At 42.9% G+C, this 20,738-nt stretch overlaps 2 protein-coding genes across 4 annotated transcripts in view; one reads left to right on the forward strand and one right to left on the reverse strand.

Annotated features, from left to right (window-relative positions):
• The window catches only part of INTS14 (integrator complex subunit 14), a 22,504-nt gene extending 13,244 nt beyond the window's left edge, over window positions 1-9,260 (forward strand). For all 3 annotated transcript variants that reach the window (XM_035902513.1, XM_035902514.1, XM_009647100.2), the window contains 9 exons: window positions 453-608; window positions 1,966-2,084; window positions 2,519-2,661; window positions 5,031-5,123; window positions 6,238-6,382; window positions 6,638-6,771; window positions 6,886-7,004; window positions 7,384-7,449; window positions 8,416-9,260. In XM_035902513.1, the coding sequence (XP_035758406.1) occupies window positions 453-608; window positions 1,966-2,084; window positions 2,519-2,661; window positions 5,031-5,123; window positions 6,238-6,382; window positions 6,638-6,771; window positions 6,886-7,004; window positions 7,384-7,449; window positions 8,416-8,667 (1,227 nt within the window). In that variant the 3' untranslated portion in view covers window positions 8,668-9,260. The remainder of the gene's footprint in view (window positions 1-452; window positions 609-1,965; window positions 2,085-2,518; window positions 2,662-5,030; window positions 5,124-6,237; window positions 6,383-6,637; window positions 6,772-6,885; window positions 7,005-7,383; window positions 7,450-8,415) is intronic.
• Window positions 9,261-9,337: 77 nt separating this feature from the next.
• HACD3 (3-hydroxyacyl-CoA dehydratase 3) overlaps window positions 9,338-20,738 on the reverse strand; it is a 15,426-nt gene continuing 4,025 nt past the window's right edge. Inside the window, exons 2-11 of the mRNA XM_035902526.1 lie at window positions 20,361-20,437; window positions 19,484-19,557; window positions 17,296-17,391; window positions 16,233-16,284; window positions 15,736-15,846; window positions 14,975-15,102; window positions 14,336-14,448; window positions 13,677-13,783; window positions 12,453-12,584; window positions 9,338-11,489 (exon numbers count right to left, since the gene is read on the reverse strand). Of these exons, the coding sequence (XP_035758419.1) occupies window positions 11,413-11,489; window positions 12,453-12,584; window positions 13,677-13,783; window positions 14,336-14,448; window positions 14,975-15,102; window positions 15,736-15,846; window positions 16,233-16,284; window positions 17,296-17,391; window positions 19,484-19,557; window positions 20,361-20,437 (967 nt within the window). The 3' untranslated portion in view covers window positions 9,338-11,412. The remainder of the gene's footprint in view (window positions 11,490-12,452; window positions 12,585-13,676; window positions 13,784-14,335; window positions 14,449-14,974; window positions 15,103-15,735; window positions 15,847-16,232; window positions 16,285-17,295; window positions 17,392-19,483; window positions 19,558-20,360; window positions 20,438-20,738) is intronic.

The following is a 20,738-nucleotide window of genomic DNA, read 5'->3' on the forward strand; positions in this document are numbered from 1 at the left end:
TTTAGCCCTCAGTTTTTGGAGACACTTAAGAGCCTGTTGCTCTTCAGGTTAGGATTTAAGTTCAGTAATTTTGCAGCTCGGTGAGCTAGGAAGATGTTTCAAGTAATATTCCTTAAGGAGAAAAAAGGTAGAGGTTTATTGTCTAGGCAATGCTTCATAATCTAACAAGGATAAAAGGCACCTTGGAAAAGCAGACATTCAAAGCAAAGAACTAGAAAGATGTAAAACCAAGCATAGCTTAGACCTCAACAATTTGGTCTCTCTTTTGTGTCAGTGCATATTTACCATGCAAGTAGTTTAAGTTGGAGGAAATCCCCATGTGAGCAGGGATTTTTCAGTACAGAAGTGCATGCTGCTAGGAAGGCTACTGCAATGTGTTGGTGTGTAGTTGCCCTCTGCAGACAGAAGCGTGTCTTTACTTGGAAATGTTAATGTGTCCTCTTTTATTCAAGGTTGTTCTTGTCACTGATGGCTGCTTGGGGATTGGCAGAGGCTCCCTACGGCACTCACTAGCTACTCACAACCAGCGAAGTGAAAGCAACCGGTTTCCGCTGCCTTTCCCATTCCCATCCAAGTTGTACGTCATGTGCATGGCAAATCTCGAAGAGGTGATGTCTTTATCACATACATGCTTCTTTGTTACATTGGATCATTATTGTTCTTCTCTGAACTAATGATCAGGTCAGCACAAAACACACTTTGATGTGCTTGTGCTTGTTCTTGTGCTTAGTTTTAAAGTTTAGTTGACATTGCGGTGCTTAGTATCAGTTATTTGGTGAAATTTAACTGCAGTATCTTTTATAAAGTTTATTATTGCACTATTATCATAGTCTTTATAAATTGTGTCTGTTTCTCCCTGGGGAACATTATTATGCAATTTTTATTTCTCTGTTGCTATTATTACCTTTACTGCTTTAGTTACTTCAAATGGCTTTGGGGTCTTTTCTTAACCTACAATTAAATTCTTGAATAAATGACTTCTATTGCAAAGATGCTCAACACTTAAAACAGCTTTATGTGGAAATGTGAGTGAGCAAAATTCGAAAGTCTCTAAGCCGGTGTTCAAACCAACTCCCCTTTGGAAGGAAAGGCGACTGTTTTCTTTCTCTTCAGGTACCCTTGAAAATCTCAATACCAGCTTGAAAAATCATCACAGTAGTTAGGATTCGTTTGAATAAAAAAAGTTTACAAAGAAGCCTATATAGACTAAAGTTCCTTAGATTAGGATTTACTAATAGCATTGCTTTTGACTTGACACTTATATTCTTCTGTCTATTGCAGAAGGATTTTCTACTTAGGTGTGCAATAGGTATTTCATCTTCAAGGTCTCTGTCAAGGTTGATTCTCTTGATTAAGCTGATGGATTGAAGCATTGTTTACACTCCAGAATAACTGGGAAAATGTTTTAACATAAATCTTCTATTACTGATAAATTCAGGTGCTTTCAGAAGCATTCTCTTAAGAGCTTCTTAAAAAGAATTATATCTGCCTTCCCTCCTAAAAATTGTGTTATCCTGAAGGAGCTGGAAACCTAGCATTGCCAATAAAATGTTATTTTTAACTTTACTAGTTAAGGCATTCCTGTGCTCTTGAAGACTGAGAGCTTCTGGGATTTTTGGTTGCTTGAACTTGCTTTCAAAGCAGAACCTAACATGATAAAGCAATGTATTAGGAGTTGGACTCGATGATCCTTACGAGTCCCTTCCAACTCGAGAGATTCTGTGATTATTTGTTACTAGGCCAGATGCTACATCTGGTCTAATATAAATGCAACACAAGGAGTACATTTCCTGGGAGACCAGGAATGTTGGTTTATGCAGGAAGGAGTGCGATAACAAAAATTCCTGATAGCATCCAATCAGATGCTTTTGGCTGTGTTGTGCAACTTTTCTGAAAACTTACTGGTTAAAAAGAGAATAAAAAGAAAGCTTAACAAAAACATTTCACTTTTTTTTTTTTTTACAGCTTCAAAGCACAGATTCCTTAGACTGCCTGGAACGGCTCATCGATTTAAACAATGGGGAAGGGCAAATTTTTACCATTGATGGACCCCTTTGCCTGAAGAATGTACAGTCAATGTTTGGGTTAGTAGACTTGGAGATAACATGCCTTTGCGAAGGTTTTCAGTTAGTAGTTGTAAAAGAAACCAAATATAACAAGAAATCTGATGATATGGAGTGTTCTAATTAACCTTTCTTTCTTTTAGTTTATGATCTTGTTAACTGTATTTTTTCCTTGACCTTCACTGGTTAAGGTCAATATTTATTTTAATCGTTCTGTAACAAACCATAGCATCTCTTCATGATTGGCAGATAGAAGATACTAATTTCCAGAATTATTGTTAGTTTGCCGTCAGTGTGATAATGTGCTGCTTTGTTTTGTAATTCAGCAGTGCTAGAACTATTGAATTAGTTGTAGTAAAAAAAAAAAAAGGTTTGGGAGCTTAGTGTGCTTTAGACAAACTATTTTCATTTGATATGTATTATGTTTTCCTTAATAATAACTGATTGTGTTCTAGAAAGCTAATAGACCTGGCTTATACACCATTCCATGCTGTTCTCAAGTGTGGCCACTTAACATCTGACGTGCAAGTATTTCCCAGACCAGAACCTTTCATTATAGATGAGGAAATAGACCCCATCCCTAAAGCAATTAATACAGGTAACAAATCTTTGATTGCCTTTTACTTAAATCCATTTCATTTCTACCTTTTCACTACCACCTCTTACCCTGTATAGTTACTGTCTCATCCACTTTCTCTCTGCAAGGATCAGTTGCTGACCATGTAGTTTTTTGGTATATGTGGCACCAGGGGACAAGAATCTCACTGTTTCAGCCGTGTGTACCTGGCAAAAGGGCTGGAATAGGGTAGAGGCACTTCTAAAGCTCAGGGTGCCAATTTCTAGGGGCAAGGACTGTGGATGACAGCCACGGGCTGTTTTCCATGAATACCCTCATAAGTTTCATGGAGGATAGGAGAGATGTGTTGGAGAAGGGGCTGCGTTTTGTGTTAGAGTTGCCTTTATCAGAAAGAATCTGTAGTATCAGGTGACACAAACATCTTCCTGGAGGCTTCGTCAAGGAACCCACTAGGGGTGGAGTCGAGAAGAATTGGTGAGGCAGCACAAGTAAGGGTTGAGATTTATGAAATCTCTGTCTTTATAGTTTGTCTGTCATCCTGGCACTTCTTACCAATACTAAGTTATTTTTACAAACAACTGTGCAAAGAAAACCTTTCTCAGCCCTCACATTAGTGGACGCTGCACCTGCGAACAGCAGGTAGTCTGTAGACAGCCCATGCCTGTGACTTGCAAATGGCTGGGTATGCTTCTTGGAGAGAATACATGGAACCTCACTGCTTTGCCTTAAGAATTAAGTTTGAACTGTAGCATCAAAATTGCTCTCAGTTCCTCAGCAGTGCACTTGGCCACATGCATTTTGTTGTTCTTTCCAGTCAGGCAGTAGAGTGCCGTGGCTCTTGAGCTAAAGGTTGACAGCCTCAGTGACACCCCGATGTGGCTAACTCTGCAAGGGAGCTGATGGGAGTTCCTGCTGGCTTTGTGCTATTTGGGAAGTGCCAAGAGAGTGACTTGGTTAGATCAAATACCCAGGTTAATTTCGGATAATTTCTTTTTTGTGAGTTTCTAGCTTTACTGGCAATTTCATTTCCTGGCTCTGTCCTGTAGACTTCCCTTTTTTTTGTGTTCGTCAACAAAATGTGCACAGCTTGCATGTGAATAAGGACACGGTAGTGGTAAAATTTTGCAACTGAGTGAACTGCAACCCATAAATTACTGCCACCAAGGTTGCCTTGATTTGTTTGGGGTTTTTTTAAATCTTCAAGAGAAAAAATATTTCTCATTTGGAGTGTGATCACTTCTTATTTGTAGCTGCATGCTGTTTAAATAGGAATGAGTGCGTCCGTACTAAAGAAGCGAAAGCAAAGAGAAAGAGCATGCAGTGTGTCTTGACGAGGGAGGCTTTGTGTTGCATTCAGTCTTAGAGTTCCTCCTATCATACCAAAGATAGGAATTTGGCGTGAAGGAAATTTTGTTCTGTGTGCATTAAAATGCAGTGTATGGTGTGCTCAGCCCCTGAATTCCTCCAGGGCTTTAATCAAGCCTTCGTTGTTCAGCTATGAGAAAAATCAATTGAATTGCCTTTGGGCCAGCTCCTTTGCTTGGACTGTCAAGGAGAAGACTCTGCTCCCCGGTTCCAGCTGCAGTACAGGGTGGAAACACATTGAATTTCTAATTGTGCCATACACGTACGGACCTGTGTCCGTAGCTAGAGCACACCATGTGTCACTATGCTTTGTGTAGGAGGTACTCTGCACACCCCTGCCAGCGCAGAGGTGGTCAAAGGCTAGCCCTAAGCCACACACCAAAACCTTCACAGGGCTCGGGGGCGTGAACCCAATACAATATTTCTTACAGCCAAGAAGTGGGAAGGAAATCAGACAAGGCTGAGCATGAAGAACGCGCTGCCTCAATCTTTTATCAGCAAATGCCCACAACTCTGTATGAGATGGAGCTGCATTTAAACTTCCAGTGGGCAAATAAAACTCAAGAACCACAACTCAGTCTTCCCAGCCCTGAGAACACGCCCATCGGGGCTAAACCTGCCAGAGAGTTGATGGGAATTCCTGCGGGTTCTGTGATGCCACTTTGAAGCTAGTAGAGTTGGTTTAGTCCTTTGTTTTCTCTCCTTTTGAGTTTATAAAATGGCAATGGATTGTGTATAGTGTAAAACAATGTGCGCAGTTCTGTATTTGTCTAGCAGAACAGTTCAGGGACAGCAGTATGTGTGTGGTGAAAGTAATGTTCTCATCTTGAAGTGTCACGGTATTATGTATGAATGTTTGTATCTTTTTAACACCTAAACACCCCAGCCAAGGTTGGGGCTGTGTTGTGCTACCTCTAGTCACTGCTTCAGAAAACTTAGCGGTGTAGGAAGTGGTAATGTTAAATTGACTCTGAATACATTTCAGCTATTTCCAAAGCTGACTTAAACCTCTTGTTTTCCCACAGATCTAGAAATTGTTGGGTTTGTAGATATAGCTGACATTTCTAGCCCTCCTGTCTTGTCCAGACACTTGGTACTGCCCATTGCACTTAACAGAGGTGAGCAAGTTTTGTTTCTTTTTGCAAAAACTGCTTTAAGCTTCCCTTGTAATGTCTGTGGTGGTTTAGACTAGAAGCACAGGTTTAATGCTTTATCAAAATGCCAGATGTCTCTAAAGACATGTTTGTGTGGTTACATTAAAATTAAAACCTTGAACACAAGTTCTTTCTTTTTTTGAATACTGCGTTCTTTAGTTAATAGAGGGAACAGTGTCTTCATAGCATCATTAATAGAACATGCTGAACTTAAAGCTAAAAATAGTTATGGGCCATGAAATATGTGGTGCCAGATGAATATTTAATGCCTGCATCTAATTGGTTCTTGGAATGATTTGTTGTGAAAAATCTGATCTTAATCACAATTAGATTGCTCAGTTGTACTTAACCACTAATTGCTGCTCGCTGGGGCCAAGTATATATGTATCTGTACAAATGACTGGCGTAGGTAGGCTTCGAGGATGGTTAAGCATATTACTGACTTGCAGCTACTTGTGTGCATCAGCCTGTGGTAAGAAGGACTTCCCCTTTCCTTTTGTCATGACCTTGGAGTAGAGCAAGGAGAAAGTGAGATTTCTCTTGGAAAAGAAGAATGAAGGCTCCAGATACACTTTCATCTCTGTATTCACACTCTTGTCCTGCTAGGCCTTTCACCTTAGAAGGTATTAACACTTAAATCACAGCTGTGTTCCAGCTGTTAAAACATAGTAAGTTTCTCATAATGACCACGAATTGCATAGGAGACGAGGACTAGGAGAGGAGGACTTGAAATTCGGGATGCTTTTGGTTCAGAAACAGACATGTATTTGTTGCTGTTGTGGTTTAACCTGGCAGGCAGACTCTTGGTGCTGTTTCATTTCACTTCTAGTTTCTTCAAATCTGAGGTTTTATTTACAGGTTTTTGGTAACTCTGTTTCATGAGTAGGATGCAGCGGAATATTTATATAACATTATAGTGCCACTTTGCCCAAACAGTTCATTTAGCAGCTGTTCCTTCTACAGAAGTATTAGCTAACTCTTGCATGGCAGAAAATAGAGGGTGGTGTCATGGAAATGGAACCAGTGTATTTGAATTTATTCTTATGTTGTGTCTTTGTTTCCTTTTATTCTTCCCCAGAAGGTGATGAGGTGGGACCTGGGATCACAGATGACACAGAAGATGAGAATTCAGCAAATCAGATTGCTGGGAAAATCCCCAACTTCTGTGTTTTATTGCATGGCAGCCTGAAAGTGGAAGGCATGGTGGCTGTCGTCCAGTTGGGGTATGGAGCTGGATGTCTGCCTGAAAAAATCTCTTACTTTGCTCATTTATGCTTTATTTATAAATTATGCTTATTTATATCTGTATTCTGCACAGAACTCTGCACTGCTAGACAAAGCTGTGGATTTTTAATTGTGGATATGTTTCTGCCAGTATAAATTGCAAATAGTGAGCCTCTATACGGTGGGAGGGAAGCAAATTCTGGGCAAAGAGGGGTGGAAGATTTTCAGCCTTTGGGATTTGCTCTTTTCAATAGGCCAGAGTGGTATGGAATGCTCTATTCACAAGCTGATAGCAAGAAGAAATCAAACCTCATGATGTCACTCTTTGAACCTGGTCCCGAGCCCCTTCCATGGCTAGGGAAGATGGCACAGCTTGGACCCATTTCAGGTACTAGTCACACTCATTTGAATAACTCTTACACATTCTGCATTTTATTGTGTGAATGACCTTGCCAAGCCTCAGTTCTTAAGTTCTTTTTATTTTCTCCCCCCCTGCCCCAAGATGCAAAAGAAAATCCTTACGGAGAGGATGATAATAAGAGCCCTTTCCCCCTGCAACCCAAGAACAAGCGCAGTTACGCACAGAATGTTACCGTATGGATTAAACCAAGTGGCCTCCAGGTAATGATACAGGTTTTGGACTTGATGCTTTACTTTGGTCAGCAGTAGCCATCTTACCAGCAAAGTGGAGTCTGTGTGTGTCTTGTCCGTTTAATGTAATTGCTTTATTGCTTTTCTTTCATTTTCATAAACACTGCCTCTTCCAAATGTCATGATTAAAATGCAATCAGAAAGCCTAGCTTGCTTAATGAAAGCTGTGTCTCCAGTGTAGCATCTGGCTTAGTTTATTGGATTTAGTATAATTACCGTTTATGTTTCAGCCTTTGTGAGCTGCAGTCTTGTCAATGGTCAGGATAATTTATCAATAAAATAGTTGAGGATTTTTTTCTGCAGCTTCCCCAGCAGTTGCCAAGATTTTTTTTTTTTCCCTTTTCTGCAGACAGATGTACAGAAGATCTTGAGGAATGCAAGGAAACTCCCTGAAAAAACTCAAACCTTCTATAAAGTGAGTAGCATTTCACGCTGGCCCAAGTGTGATCCATAGTGATAGTGGTGCATTTGACAGAGGAGCACATACTGTCTGTGGCTGTGGTATCTTCTCTGCAGGCTTGTAGGGCTCTGCAAAAACGTATATGGTTCTGTAAAGGAGACATCCTGGGTCTATTTTAGACTAGTTAAGGTGAGACAAGGGGGTCTGGTTTCCTGCCACCACATTCTCTGGCAGGGTGGCCTAAGTGTGTCAAGTTTATAGGTGCCCCTCACGATCCCTGCTACTTCCATGGTGAACTTTGCAGATTTTATGCTGTTTTCAAGGCAGAAACTGAGGGATCAGAGAGGAGTAGGAACACAGGTGTCATTCTGAGTCTGAATATGTCCACTTACATTTTTTTCTACAATTGAAGCAGAGAAAGACAAAATTCTGGGCACATTTGGCCACCTCATAATAACCCATAATCTAGACTGTAGCTGGAGGTAATTGTTGTTCCTCTTGTAAGCTTAGGGCTGAAGCAGTTTGTTATCATAGCCCCCAGAGACTTCAAGAATGAATACCCTGCCTAAATACACATAAGCACTCGTCAGTTTATAGTGAAGAAAAATCCATGTGTATACATTTTGCTGGACGATGTGGTTAAAGGCAGCAGTCAGTGAAGCCTAAGTTGGAGGTCACCCCCAGCTGGGACACAGACAAAATGGGCTCATGCAATAGCTGAATGCACAGAAGGGAAAAGGGAGAAGTGGAGATTTACAGGAAGGCGTCAAGGGAAAACCAGCTGTTTAGTTGTGTCATGATCCTCTGAAGCTCTGAAGCATTTTTTATCTCATGAGCAGCTGGGCAGTTTCCAGCAGCTGCACCGATCACTCGGGTTATTTTTCTCTAATTGAATAAGCTTGCCTTTAAAAAAGAAGTAAGAAAACCATGTTTTATGTAAAGGATTACAGTGGCTTTTAAAGGGTTTTGTCTTCTTTGCAGGAACTTAATCGTTTACGAAAGGCAGCTCTGGCCTTTGGGTTTTTGGACCTCTTGAAAGGCGTGGCAGACATGCTGGAGCGGGAGTGCACCCTGCTTCCTGACACAGCGCATCCTGATGCGGCATTTCAGCTCACACATGCTGCTCAGCAGCTTAAAGTGGCAAGTACTGGAGCATCAGAATATGCTGCCTATGACCATAACATTGCTCCCCTGCAGACAGATTTTTCCAGTAGCAGCACTGAAAGAATGTGAAGTCTCCATTTGGGGAGCTTCTATAGATTTAGGACTCAAGTGGTTTAAATTTCCTTGTGCTGTTTACTTTCTAGGGCCTGTTTAATTACTGTTTGGAGAACTTCCTATCAAAACAGGGTCCCTTAACCTGCATCAGTGGTCTAAATAAACGTAGCTAGTTTGTGGTGGCTTTAGTCAGATCTGGAAAGTGCCCCGGAGTCCATTACTGTGTTGGATGATGGGTGGAAGTTACTCAGTACATGTGAGGAAAGAAAGAAAAAGCCATCATAGGCAGCAGACTGCTCATGGCTTTTGGCCTCTCCAAAATACATAACTGAACTCACTGGTAAAAGTATCCTAAAAGGCAGCTACTACATTGTATACACTGACTTGGTTAGTCCAAAGAAAACACGCGAGAGTCACGGTGCAAGATCAGATATGCAACTAATTTCAGGGTGTTGTTGCTAATTTTATGCCCGACTTGAAAGCCAGTCTGTACTGCCACAATCAGAGTTGTCTCTTGGCATTGCAGTGCTTATGCTTGCGAAAGTAACTTAATCTTGAGACAAGGTTTTTATTTGTGTAATATTAATAAAGAGTAATTCTTCATGAAATCTGAACTTGGATTTGTTCCATTTTCATAGGAACTAGGCTGTGTGGCCTAAAACATTGACCTGATGAAGGTTTGGCTCACAGCTGTTTATCGCAAGAGTTAAATAATAAATTATACAGCTTCTCACATTCAGGGAATGAACAAATCACTGAACAAAAGCAAAATTTGGTTGTAAATATTTATTAATACAAACACATTCTTTCTGAAGGACTAAAATTCAGTAGTGTAAGATCCATGACAGCTTGCACTAGGTACAATTTCACTGAGAAATATCATGTAGGTATAGATATGGATTTCGTAACAGAAGTTTAAATGCCCAGTGGAGTATGAAAGTGATCCTTGCTGTTCCATTACTCAGCTAATTCCACTCTTTGACATACTTCAAACATAGGTACAGTATGTGCTATAGTGAACGATTAAGTGTGTAAATAATGCTCAGCTCTTCTGAGCTGCACTCTCCTTTGACTGGGAGCCTCGAGTATCCCTAAAGAGAAGTTGCGTTGTTCCTCTTGTTGACAGAAAATGTTTGTGAAATGCAGCGTGGAGCTTGTACCAGTTCTTTGTTAAAACAGTTCTTTTTTAAAATCTCCATACAAGGCTATTTCCCTTCCTTTACAGTAACAAGCACTGGGTCTGTATCACAAACAGTAAGCTGTATGTTACCTTCAATACAGAAAATAATTTTCCGGAGAATTCATATTGTTTTACAGTAGAAAAAGATAAATAGTAGCATGGCACTGAGCTAATCTCAACTTCAGTGCCTGTTCTGGATTGCTGGCATTGCTTTGCATTGCCCAGGGGGCAGGGGCAGTCACTGTGAAGTAACCTGTTCATAACCACGATACAGTTTAGAGCAAACTTTTTGTGCATTTTCTAAACTGGATTAAGGAGGCCCGAGGGATCTGGCATTAACTATAGAAGGCTAGGTGTGAAGAAGGGCATGTTGACATACAGTCAACTGAAACAAAGGTTTCCAAGTGAGAGAGTAGATGACCTGGGATGTGGTGGGAGCTTCTCTTTTGTTTTTGCTGCTGTTTAAACCAAGCAGAGTGGAAAGGGTCCCTTCAAAAACCCTGTGTGGGATCTCCCTTACTGGGATTTGATACATGCCATCAAAATAACACACGGTTATTTTGACCCTCTACTCCAACCCACCAGGGGCCAGCTGACAAAGCATATGCACCAAATTCTCAGCTGCACCCCTAAGCTTCAGTAGAAAAGCAAGCTTTACTGCCTTTCTGAAGGCTATAAATACAGGAGCTGCAGTCCTACCAGGAATGATCAGAGGAGCCTGGTCTCCTATGACAGTTCCACGCTTTCCCTTTACATGGGTGGGATAGAGTTCTGTTGGGATTCACCTGCTAGGAGAAAGCTGGTACCGACCTTTCCATAATTTGTTATGTTTCAGTGCTTGCATTACCAACGGGGAAAGCATTTCTGACCATGTCACAGAGCAGCTTCCTTTCCCTAATGACTGGATGAGGATGTGTTGCTACAGGAATGCTAGGATCCACACAGCGCTCCTATTCCGTTAAGGCTAAACTAGAAACAGACTAAGTTGGTAGCATTTAAATCAACATTAGCTACTTCCAGTTTTAATTCTGCAGCCTGAGTGTGCTGCGGAAGAAAAGGGGGAGGGGAAGGGGTATGTGCTGAGCAGGTTTACCCTAACCGTTAATAAAAGCCCAAACACTGTTCACAGCGGTCTCACACTGTGCTCCTCCTGCCATCAAGATGCACCTTAGGAACAGCATGGGCTGGCTAATAGTATATCCCGACATCAGAAGCCCTATCTGCATGCAATATTGAAAGAGCAAATATCCAATTAAAAAATAAACACTATTTCTATTCAGTGCTGCTCCACCGTTTATAAGCATATTATATGCAGATAATAGGATTTCTTTCTAATACGGTAGTTGGCAGGATACAAGTTTAAATGTTACTGTTCAATGGTAAATGCCATGCATACATGATTGAAAGGGAACAAAATACAGTATGATGTGGGAATGTTACCTGAATTCACTATGAAATCATGAAACCTAGCACGATCATTTTTAATTTTACAAAATTCTTTACAGTGGGTAAAACCATAAGAATTAGAGGCTTATCTTGTCATTGAGATAAATTAGATAAGAAAGCATTGCAGTCCTCCTTTACTTCATCTTTCTCTTCTTTGGTCCGAGGTGCTGTTTCCTTTGCTTGTACAGATGACGGAAGTTTACAGATACCCCTGAAAAAGAATGAAGCGTTTAGGTAGGACGTTACTGCATCTTTTTAATGCTAGATGGCTGTACAAAATTTTAAAACAAGAACAACCACCAACCAAACAAGCCACCACACAAAAAAGCGATGGTTTAAGGGTGTGTATAGCATTGAAAGATAATGCAAGTTTTTTCTTGCTGGGTGAAGCAGGAGTTGCTGCACAGGCTGCTTGGTACCAGGGTGCTCAGAAGGTTGGTTTGTCACTTTTTTAAAAGTTGCAACACCGGCTAGTGCAGAGCTGGGGAAGGATCAAACAGGTATTTCAGAGTAAAACTCGATTAAAGGTATTCTTAAGCAATGTCTGTGAAAGGGAGAAATCTAGCGAAAGTTCAGTTTAAAATTCTAGGTTAGTTGGGGATACCCAGACATACTGGGTGTGCGAGCTACAAAGTTAACTTACGTTTTAAAATGTAATACCAGAAACCAAATATATATATCAAACACCATTCTTCCTTTAAATACGCTACTATTTAAAGAGCCTTCTATATTGTTTCCTGGAAAAACATGACTTCATGTTGCATGACTGATTATAATGCAGTTTAGTGAAACACTGCTTTAATTTGAAATTATGTTTAGATTTTCACTAAATCATTCCAAAGTTCAAATACAACATAACAGGTGAAACTAAGTATACTGAGGTTATAAATACATGCAAAAAATTTTTTTTAACCCAGTGATCAGTAGATAATGCTGCTAACTTGTTACACCAGGGTCTACTTCTTGGGAGGTCTGACCAGTGCCAATTGTAGGTGTGTTCCCCTCCATCACTGACAAATTTACATCAGCAACAAGGATAATGCTTAACCTCAAGCAATTTTGTGTTGCCGTGATCCCCAAGATGCAGGAATTTCATTTTCTTTGAAAAATATACTTATTCAGAGGAAAGTGGCCTTTTTATTTCAATAGTCAGAAATACAATTAAATATCTTACCTAAAAACAAGGCTATAAGGTATATTTGAAGCAAAAATGAAAACTGGATTGTGACGTTCAGTGGATTTGGCAATCCCAGACTAAATTTCCCTGTTTCACTGAAGATTGGAATGGATTGAACGATACAGACGGCTGCAAGCAGAAGGCCACCATCATTATCAAGCACATATAAAATATACAATTGATACAATTGCCCAGCCCACTCCAACTTTTTCAGGGTAGTCCCTTATTTGCTAGCTCTCTTTACCAATTTTAAAGCCCTTTTTTCTTAAACATGCAATATGATGGAAAGCAGCTAGCTGAGGCAGTATAGCAGTTCAGCTATGAACGTCTAAGCACAGTGAACTTGCCTGGTGAGACACTGTTCTCATATGCAACTGTGGCCTGCAGGGCCCATGCCAGCAGTATTTACCATGCAGAAATACCCACAGCAACAAAACAGGCATAGTGGTTCCTGTACTTGGAGTTGGGCAATGCCCAAGCCTACTCCTGGCTCATAGAAACAGGTTCTGACAGGTATGATCACACCGCGTTTCTTACGGCTAGAAGCTGAGCGGTGATATGCTTCTTAAATAAATAAAAATAAAAAATAATCCAGACCTACAAGAGGGCCTGTAAACCCCCCCCCCCCCCCGGCCCAGAATTGCTACAGCAAGAACGAGGTGCCTGCTTCTTCCATGGAGCAGCCATAGAGCAGAGAGGGAGCAGAGCCCTATCTTGGAAGCACCATGCCCACCTTGGAACAGGCTATGCTGCTTTCAGAGGAAGAATCAGCCCCTGCCTGTCCTGTGCAATGATTTACAAGATAATACCAAGTTCTGTGAGCTGGTGTGAATCCAGGCTAGGCTGACCAAGTCAGGTCTAGCAAACCAAAGCAAATAGACTGCTTTGGATCAGCAGAGGCAAGTGAGCATTGTCATCCTGTGCCGCTCGCATGGACTGCACTGTGCTCTTGGTCCCTTTGTTCAGGTAACCTTTTGTTGCCTTTACTTTCCTCTCCAGTGCCCAAAAAGACTTCTTTCCACATAAAATTGAAAAAAATATTTGATTCAGTAAGAAAGACAAAAATTCTTAATTTGTTTCAGCTCAAAGCAAATGTCTATTTAAATCTATTGTTCTATTCTATCATTTTTAAGTCCAGCAGCCAAAAAAAAAAAAAGACAAATTGAGTTATTTGCCTAGCCTTGAATTCACTATTTATTAAACTGTCTTTTTTGGACATACCTTCTGCCAAACCTCCTAAGGGGTAGAGAGGGATCCAGGCAGTGTAACGGAGCCAGGTTAGTGGTTTCCATTCAATACCGATGCATGAAAGCATGTAATATGGATACCTAAAGCCAAGTCAGTGTGAGAAGAAACAGACACTGTTTAAAATGGAAGCTGCTACTAGAATTAGTCTCGCCTATCTATGCTGTATAGTCAATATAATTCCCAAATGACACAAGAATATTAAACCAAATTATTCCTATGGATCATGATGGACACACCCTTATTTGGCAGTTTACAGAACTAATGCTATCATTTTGACCATACAGATGAATGTAACTGCCTGGCTTGCCTAATAAACCTTTCAAAATACTTCTTTTGGAAGAGAAACAGAGCACAGTGCAGCTCACTTAACAATGGAAATTCAAAGCGACAGAACCCTTGAGGAAAAAAGCAACAGGTTTCCCTAGGTTCAGGGCAGTATTATTTTCAGATGCCAGCCTTGTCCCAGCTTTTGGCAGATGGAGCAACCTAGTGATAGTCCAGGTCTAAAGGAGATTTTACCCTCTGGGGCCAATGCGCTAGAGCCACTCTTCCAAAAGGTGTAAGGATCAAAATCCTCTGGGGACAGCTATATTGTTCTGTATGCACCTGCTAGAGGAAAAAATCCCACAAACCTGAACAGCTCAATAATACTCCAGAAATAAAACACGAAGAACACTGCAGGTTTGCTCTGCATTTCCTCTAAGCTTCCAAGGATAACAAACAACACAAAGTTTCTTCCAAATACCTGTTTAAGAACAACAAATGAAGGAATGGTCACGCTTTTCATCAAAATAAAGAGCAAGTCCTTGCTGTCAAAAGCACACAGGATACCCACGCTTCACACCCAACACATGTGCTGAGCACGTAACTAACTCTGCAGCCGAGCTGTGACCTGCTTCCTATGAGCACACGTTTTGCGCTGTATTTAGGTGCAATCCAAGGGACCTAGTCTTAAATCATCTGTCCTCATTTTTATGCACAACAACAACAACCAGGATAAAAAGGGCACTAGCACCAAATTAAAATCAGGTACTTTTCATCAGCTGCTACTTGCGTTTGTTGTCCTGAAGTATCTTACATAGGTGATGGAAGAAGACAGCCTGCCACAGCTAAGACTGGGAAGCATGGATTCCTCCCTCTTGAATAATACATTCCCTAGTGCAGTGCCAGTTAGGTTGTATCACTTATTTTAGGAGAGTCTCAACACTTGTTTAAAATAGAGATTTACTTTAAACATGGGAAGAGCAAGGAGAAGAATCTTAAAGTATTACCTGCATTACAGCAGGTATCAGCGGTGATCTGACTAGTCCTATTAGTGAATTCATGATCTCCATTAATGCCAGGGTCTGACAGAAATACATCATGTCAGAAATAGTGTGAAATGTATCATAGAAGGAATCTGTAAGACACAGGAAACTATTTTAGAGAACACATGAATTTCCATGTTCAGGAAGCTGGCGCAGCAGCATAGCTTTTGATAACAGGATTCCAGTTGTATTCCAAAAAAGCCCCACACCCCATTATGCATAATTATGTAACTTCTTTATAGGCCTTATCTTGAAGTCACAGCAGTTACGCCAGAAACACTGCTCAAGTGCTCTGTTTCACACACAGAAGGATCAAGAGCCACTTTAGTAATTACTTGACAAAAAAAGCAATAGCACTGTACCTCAACAGAATGAATTGTTCTTGCTTCAAAACCAAATATTCTGCCCGGCTCATTTTCAAAAATACTAACATTGCAGTGAGTGAGACATTTTGCTTCAATGGATTTCTTTAGAAGTAATCTTGGCAGAGTACAAGTATCATTCATCAGAATACGCAGTTGTGATTTACAAGAGGACAGTATTTTCCTGTCCTTGACACTGTGATGGCTTTTGAGAGGCTTTTTTTGTACATTTTGGTGATGCGTTTACGGTTTTGTTTCCTAAACATGTCTTCCTTTAGATTCCACGATTTACAAAGTATTAAAAACAGCACTAAAAAACAAACCAAAACCCCCAATGTAAATAAAATAGTGCTTATTACTTGCCTTTTCCTAAGATGAACAGTCGTACTGTCATGTTCACAAAAATCCAAGAAAATCCCAAAAACTGTACAAGATTATACATGATTAAGTATCCCTTCTTCAGGTGTTTGAAAGCTAAAAATCAATAATAAACAAGTCAGGTGAGCAGAGGTAACACTCCTACAAAGAGTGCAGCTGCAAGACAGGCTTTCTATGAGAATAAAGCTTTCACGGAAGAGGGAAGCTATTGATTGCAGTAAAAGGGTTGCTGTGTGAACTGTGGGTTCTGCCTGCTTACCATCATCTGCTAGAACCCAATTCTTGCTAGTCAGATTTTTTTTAATTCCTTGGAAACTGCAGTCCATTTTTATTAAATCTCTAAAGAGCTCACAATACAAAGATCCCCCTCCAAGATGCAGCAAGCCAGTCAAAATTGCTCCGTAAGAGTTGAGGTTTGCATGTAAGAGTGACAGAGGCTTTCTAAACCCCACCTTGCACACTAAAAAGGTATGGTTACTTACGGTCTTTTGGGACTCTGGATTCTATTTTCATTTTGTTAATCTTTTCTTCTTCCTTAAGATGAAGGATAAGATTTTAAAGACTGTTACTGTAATTAGCAAGCGATTTGTTAACTATACTACTGCAAAGCTAGTGGTTTTAAAACTCAGCTAAGCAGCCATTTGCTAGAGGATTTGTATTTTCACCTGCATAAAACAGCACAGAAATTATGGCACAGTGAAAGCTAGAGAGTGTTAACTAGTTATCCTGCCTTCACTGTGTATTTTATTCTAGTAATTAGATGCTTTTGCTGAAGAAGCCTGCTGCTTTCTGTGTTAATTCTCAGATATTACTGTTTCTTAGAGCTGTTTCTTAAAACATTTAATGACCCACCAGTGACCTGAAGGGAACTGAGAACATCCAGCCCAGGCTCTCTACCTGCCCTTCACCACTGCTTTCTGGCTCCTGGCTTTGCAGCATCCCTTTCTCCTTCGCGCTAAGCTCAGTGGCTGTGGAAGGGAACAGGGCAGCGTTTGTTGTAAAACAGATTTGCAGAAATGTGGTCTGTTCAAGGCTTTTCCAAGACAGCCTTGCACCTCCCTGCTGCAGTAAGCTGCTCAAGCTTACCAGATGGTGGGAATACACCGTCAGGGTTAGCTCAGTGGCTCAAGAAAGAGCCTTAGAAATCCCTGCTTTCCAGACAAGCAATGCCTGGGGCTGGCGTCTCTGGCGTCCGTATGGCACACTGATATGACCTTCATATGGATCAGGACACAGGGCTGCAAAGGCAGCGGGCAAGGGGTGCAAGCCTTCAGCTGCAGACTCCGGCCAGCGCTGAACTAGTGCACAGCCACCAGTTCAGATTCGCGCTGCTGCTCTTTTGAGCCAGAAGTGTGCCTGTTTCTGAACTCCTCTGTACAATCTGAGCTATTTAACCAATTCTACGTGGGACCTGTACAAAATAGCAGTAGCAATCAGCATGCCAGACAACTCCAGCTAAATGAAGAACACAAGTTCATGCGCAGGGGAACAGCTACTCTTCCTTTGTAGCTGGCAGCACAAGCCACACGTGTCCACAGGACTGACCTTCTCCTTCAGCTCCATTTCAGCATCCGATTCATCTATACTCTCTTTTTTCTGCACAGTGATGTTCAGCTGCCTTTGAGTCACCCTGCATACAGGCTGAGGGCAGACATAGGAGCACACATCAGCAAAAGTCCCAAGAAACAAGATCTGAGACTGAGTTGATAGCCCAGCTCTTCTTATCAAGGAGGCAGGGATAACATGGGACTGCTGCAGCACAAGCAGCTCTCTGCTGCCCAAGGTATGCAAGCAAAAGGCAGCCCAGTTGAAGATGGCAACTGTGATGGCTGTAGGACTTGATAAGCAGCTTGAAAGCCTGCCTGTAACACACAGCACTATTGCATCCCACCACAGACCCTGGCACTAAGCCTTCCCAGGCAAAACTCAGGATCTTGGCTTTAGACCTTCTCATGTATAGTACTGTGAGCCACTCCCTTCTCCTCTAGCCAGTGGTAAAAATAGCACTACTATCAGCCACAGGTCCCTGTCCAAAATAGGAGACCCTAGGTGACATCTGCTACAGCAAGAGGAAGAGCTAACAGCCTTAGGAAACACCTCGAGACAAATGGTGAGCTGACAGACCTGGCAATGTGGTCACTGCCACCCCATGAGGCCTCTCCACTACAGCCACGCTCTGCATAATGGCAGCCCAGAACCTCTCCATCCTTACAGCCCACAGCACTGTCACCTTGGATGCCCACCCTTACTGCCACCATCGCACCCCTCCGCACCTCGAGCCTATGCCAGGGTGCTCTGCCTCTCAAACCAGCAGGAACTGATGCAGAAGAGGCATAAACTCCGCACGTTACACCAGCACTGCTCTCTCAAGGCTGTCTGGATGCTCCTGGGACAGCTGAAGGCTGTAGCTGTAATTTACAGCTACCAATGCCTGGTCCTTGCCTGTTGGAAGCTGCATCTCTCACTGGTGGCCAGCCTGGCCCCAGCAAGAGGCACTCATGGTGCACATCAAAGCTGAAAGAGAACCCCCTGGCCTGCAATACTTCCTAGTCCCAACCATCTGTAGTTATACAGATTTCACAGAGCCGATTCTCCTCCAGCCCCCCCCCAGTGATTCAGAGTGACTAGATTTTTGGAAGGAGGCTGCTCTGCAGAGGCAAGGGCTTGCCTTCCAGGCCTGGCTCCCAGCACAGCCCGTGTCTGCCAGCACAGAGGACAAGTGCGGGCGGCAGTGGACACCTCTCCCCACGCCATGGACCCAGCAGCTGCTGCTTTACAGGACAGATGACAAACTGGTGACCGGATCCTGGAGCCAAGAGATGCCCATTGCATCTCACAAGACCCACACAAGAAACCTGCCTGCTGACAGCAGCATAGAGCTGGGCATGCCTTTCCCCAGGGAAGTTTTGGTTCAACATCAGTTTCAGGATGACCAGACCCTAGAAATTTACCTCTGGCCCCTTGCTGTGTTGCAGAGAGGGAACGATCTCCTCCCTTGTTGAAGCAGCAGAGGCGAATGGTGGCTCCCAGTCTGACTGCAGCTATCCCCAACAGGCAGCCAGGAATAAGCAGCACAAATCCTGCACTGGCAGCAGAGCCCAGAGTTTTCCTGTGCCCCTAACAGCTTTGAGAGGTAAAGACAGACTTTACAGCCACCTGCAAGTAACATGGAGGGGCTGCTCTTCCAGCCAAGCTCTCTGCTATCGGACTACAACAGCAATTAAGAAAAGATTTTGCAATAGCAGCTGTAGGATATCTGTGCTGGCAACCTAAGGAATCCACACAAGCCAGAAGCACTAGTTCGCAGTACTTTGTCGGGCTGCAAAAGAAGCCAGGAAACATCACATTGACACTGCGCAGCACAGTGTTCCCCTGCTCTCCAGTCAAGGTTGCATCGGATAACGCATTGCCAGATTCCCCTGTTGTTTTGCTGCTTTAAATCCTTATAAAGTTTTTACAATTACTGTTTAACAACGGATACATGTAAGGCCCTGTTTCTATTAAAACTGACCCATGCAAGCACTATCTCCAGCGAGGTGATTTGCATTAAGGCAGGACAGTGGCTGAGCACCGGGACAGAGGATTGCCCCAGACAGTTTTTAGTTTGCAGCAGTGACAGTCACCAGGAAAATCTAAACAGCGTATTCCGGACTTTACGCACAGCCTTTTTCCTTTCAAGTTTTTCAAAAATTACTTTTTCTTTGCAAGAGTGAGAGTAAGTCAAAATACCTACTTTAGGCTCAACCGGTTCTAGGAACTCAATCTGAAATTCGTAGATGTTGTCGCCTTTGGCACCATGACCCTGAGCTAAAAGACAAGAATTAACAGTCAGCGTGAAGGTCCCAGCCAGTTCCGCACACCCCACCTGCAAAGGACGCTTGCCACACAGAAGTGTTCGGTGGTTATTTACAGCGCTTCCCCCTGCCTGGCTGGGAGGCAAGAGGAAACCACGCGATAACAGGGAAGACACAAACCAGCCCACAATGTTGCTCAGAGGTGCGGTCGCTGGTGTGGGCAGCTAAAGCTGCTGCAGCTCTGCACGGCGCTGGAAGGAGGGCAGCGTGCAAGCTGCCCAAAAAGAAGGGCCCAAAAGGCTGCTCGTGGCTAACTCAAATCTAACTGGAAATCCCCTGTGCTGGACAGCTTTTGGGGGAGCCAGCCTCCGCGCGGATGAGCAAGCCCTCAGGGAGGCCAGTCTCTGGCGGGTCCGTAGGAAGGTGATGCGGGGAGTCCCCTCCCAACAGCAGGAGGGGTGCGTTCATCTCTCATCTCCCGCACACGTGGGTCTTGTCCCTGGAAGCGCTTTGAAAACCTGCATGCTGAGTTTAATTTCCATCCTTCCAGGCCGTAAACTGATCCTGAAGCGAACACGATGTGCAACGACACGCTATCAAATGGCCCTGGCTGTGCCTCACCAGGGAGGCAGCATTTCCTAGACAATGCATCTTAAAAGAAAACCACTAAATAAATGAGAAAGCCCAAATAAAAACAGCTACGGCATATCCTCAGCGCAACCCAGACAAGCCAACCGGCACAAGCTCCACGGTGCCGCGACGTGCAGCTGCCCGGCTGAAACAAACCCATCTTTTTAGGTAGGAGATCTGCTTTACCTTTCAAATTGAGCGCTGGTTCCCGATGCAGAGGTTTGATAACAGTTGCAAACAAGGTCTTTGTGAAAGGAAAAATTGCCGCGCGTTATCTCCGGGGTTCAACTGAGACAGGACCGCAAAGACGTATGGAAATTTCACTGATATTTAAATATGGGGAGGTTGGGGGGCGTTTTTTTCTTATTAGATAAGATAGGGCCTTCCATCGTCACCAGCGCGGGAGCACAACGGGTTTGCAGGTGGGTGCGTGTCATGACGCAGCCGTACATGCCCGGCACCCAGCTCGGTCGCTGTCACCAAAAGCAGCAGCGATGGGGACCCCGGGCACCCCCCGGCTTGCGGGCACCCCCGGTCTCCCCTCCCGGGACACCCGCACCCCGG

Source organism: Egretta garzetta, unplaced genomic scaffold, assembly GCF_000687185.1.
Source record: "Egretta garzetta isolate BGI_Z169 unplaced genomic scaffold, ASM68718v1 scaffold549, whole genome shotgun sequence".
In the NCBI taxonomy this organism is placed as follows: Eukaryota; Metazoa; Chordata; class Aves; order Pelecaniformes; family Ardeidae; genus Egretta; species Egretta garzetta.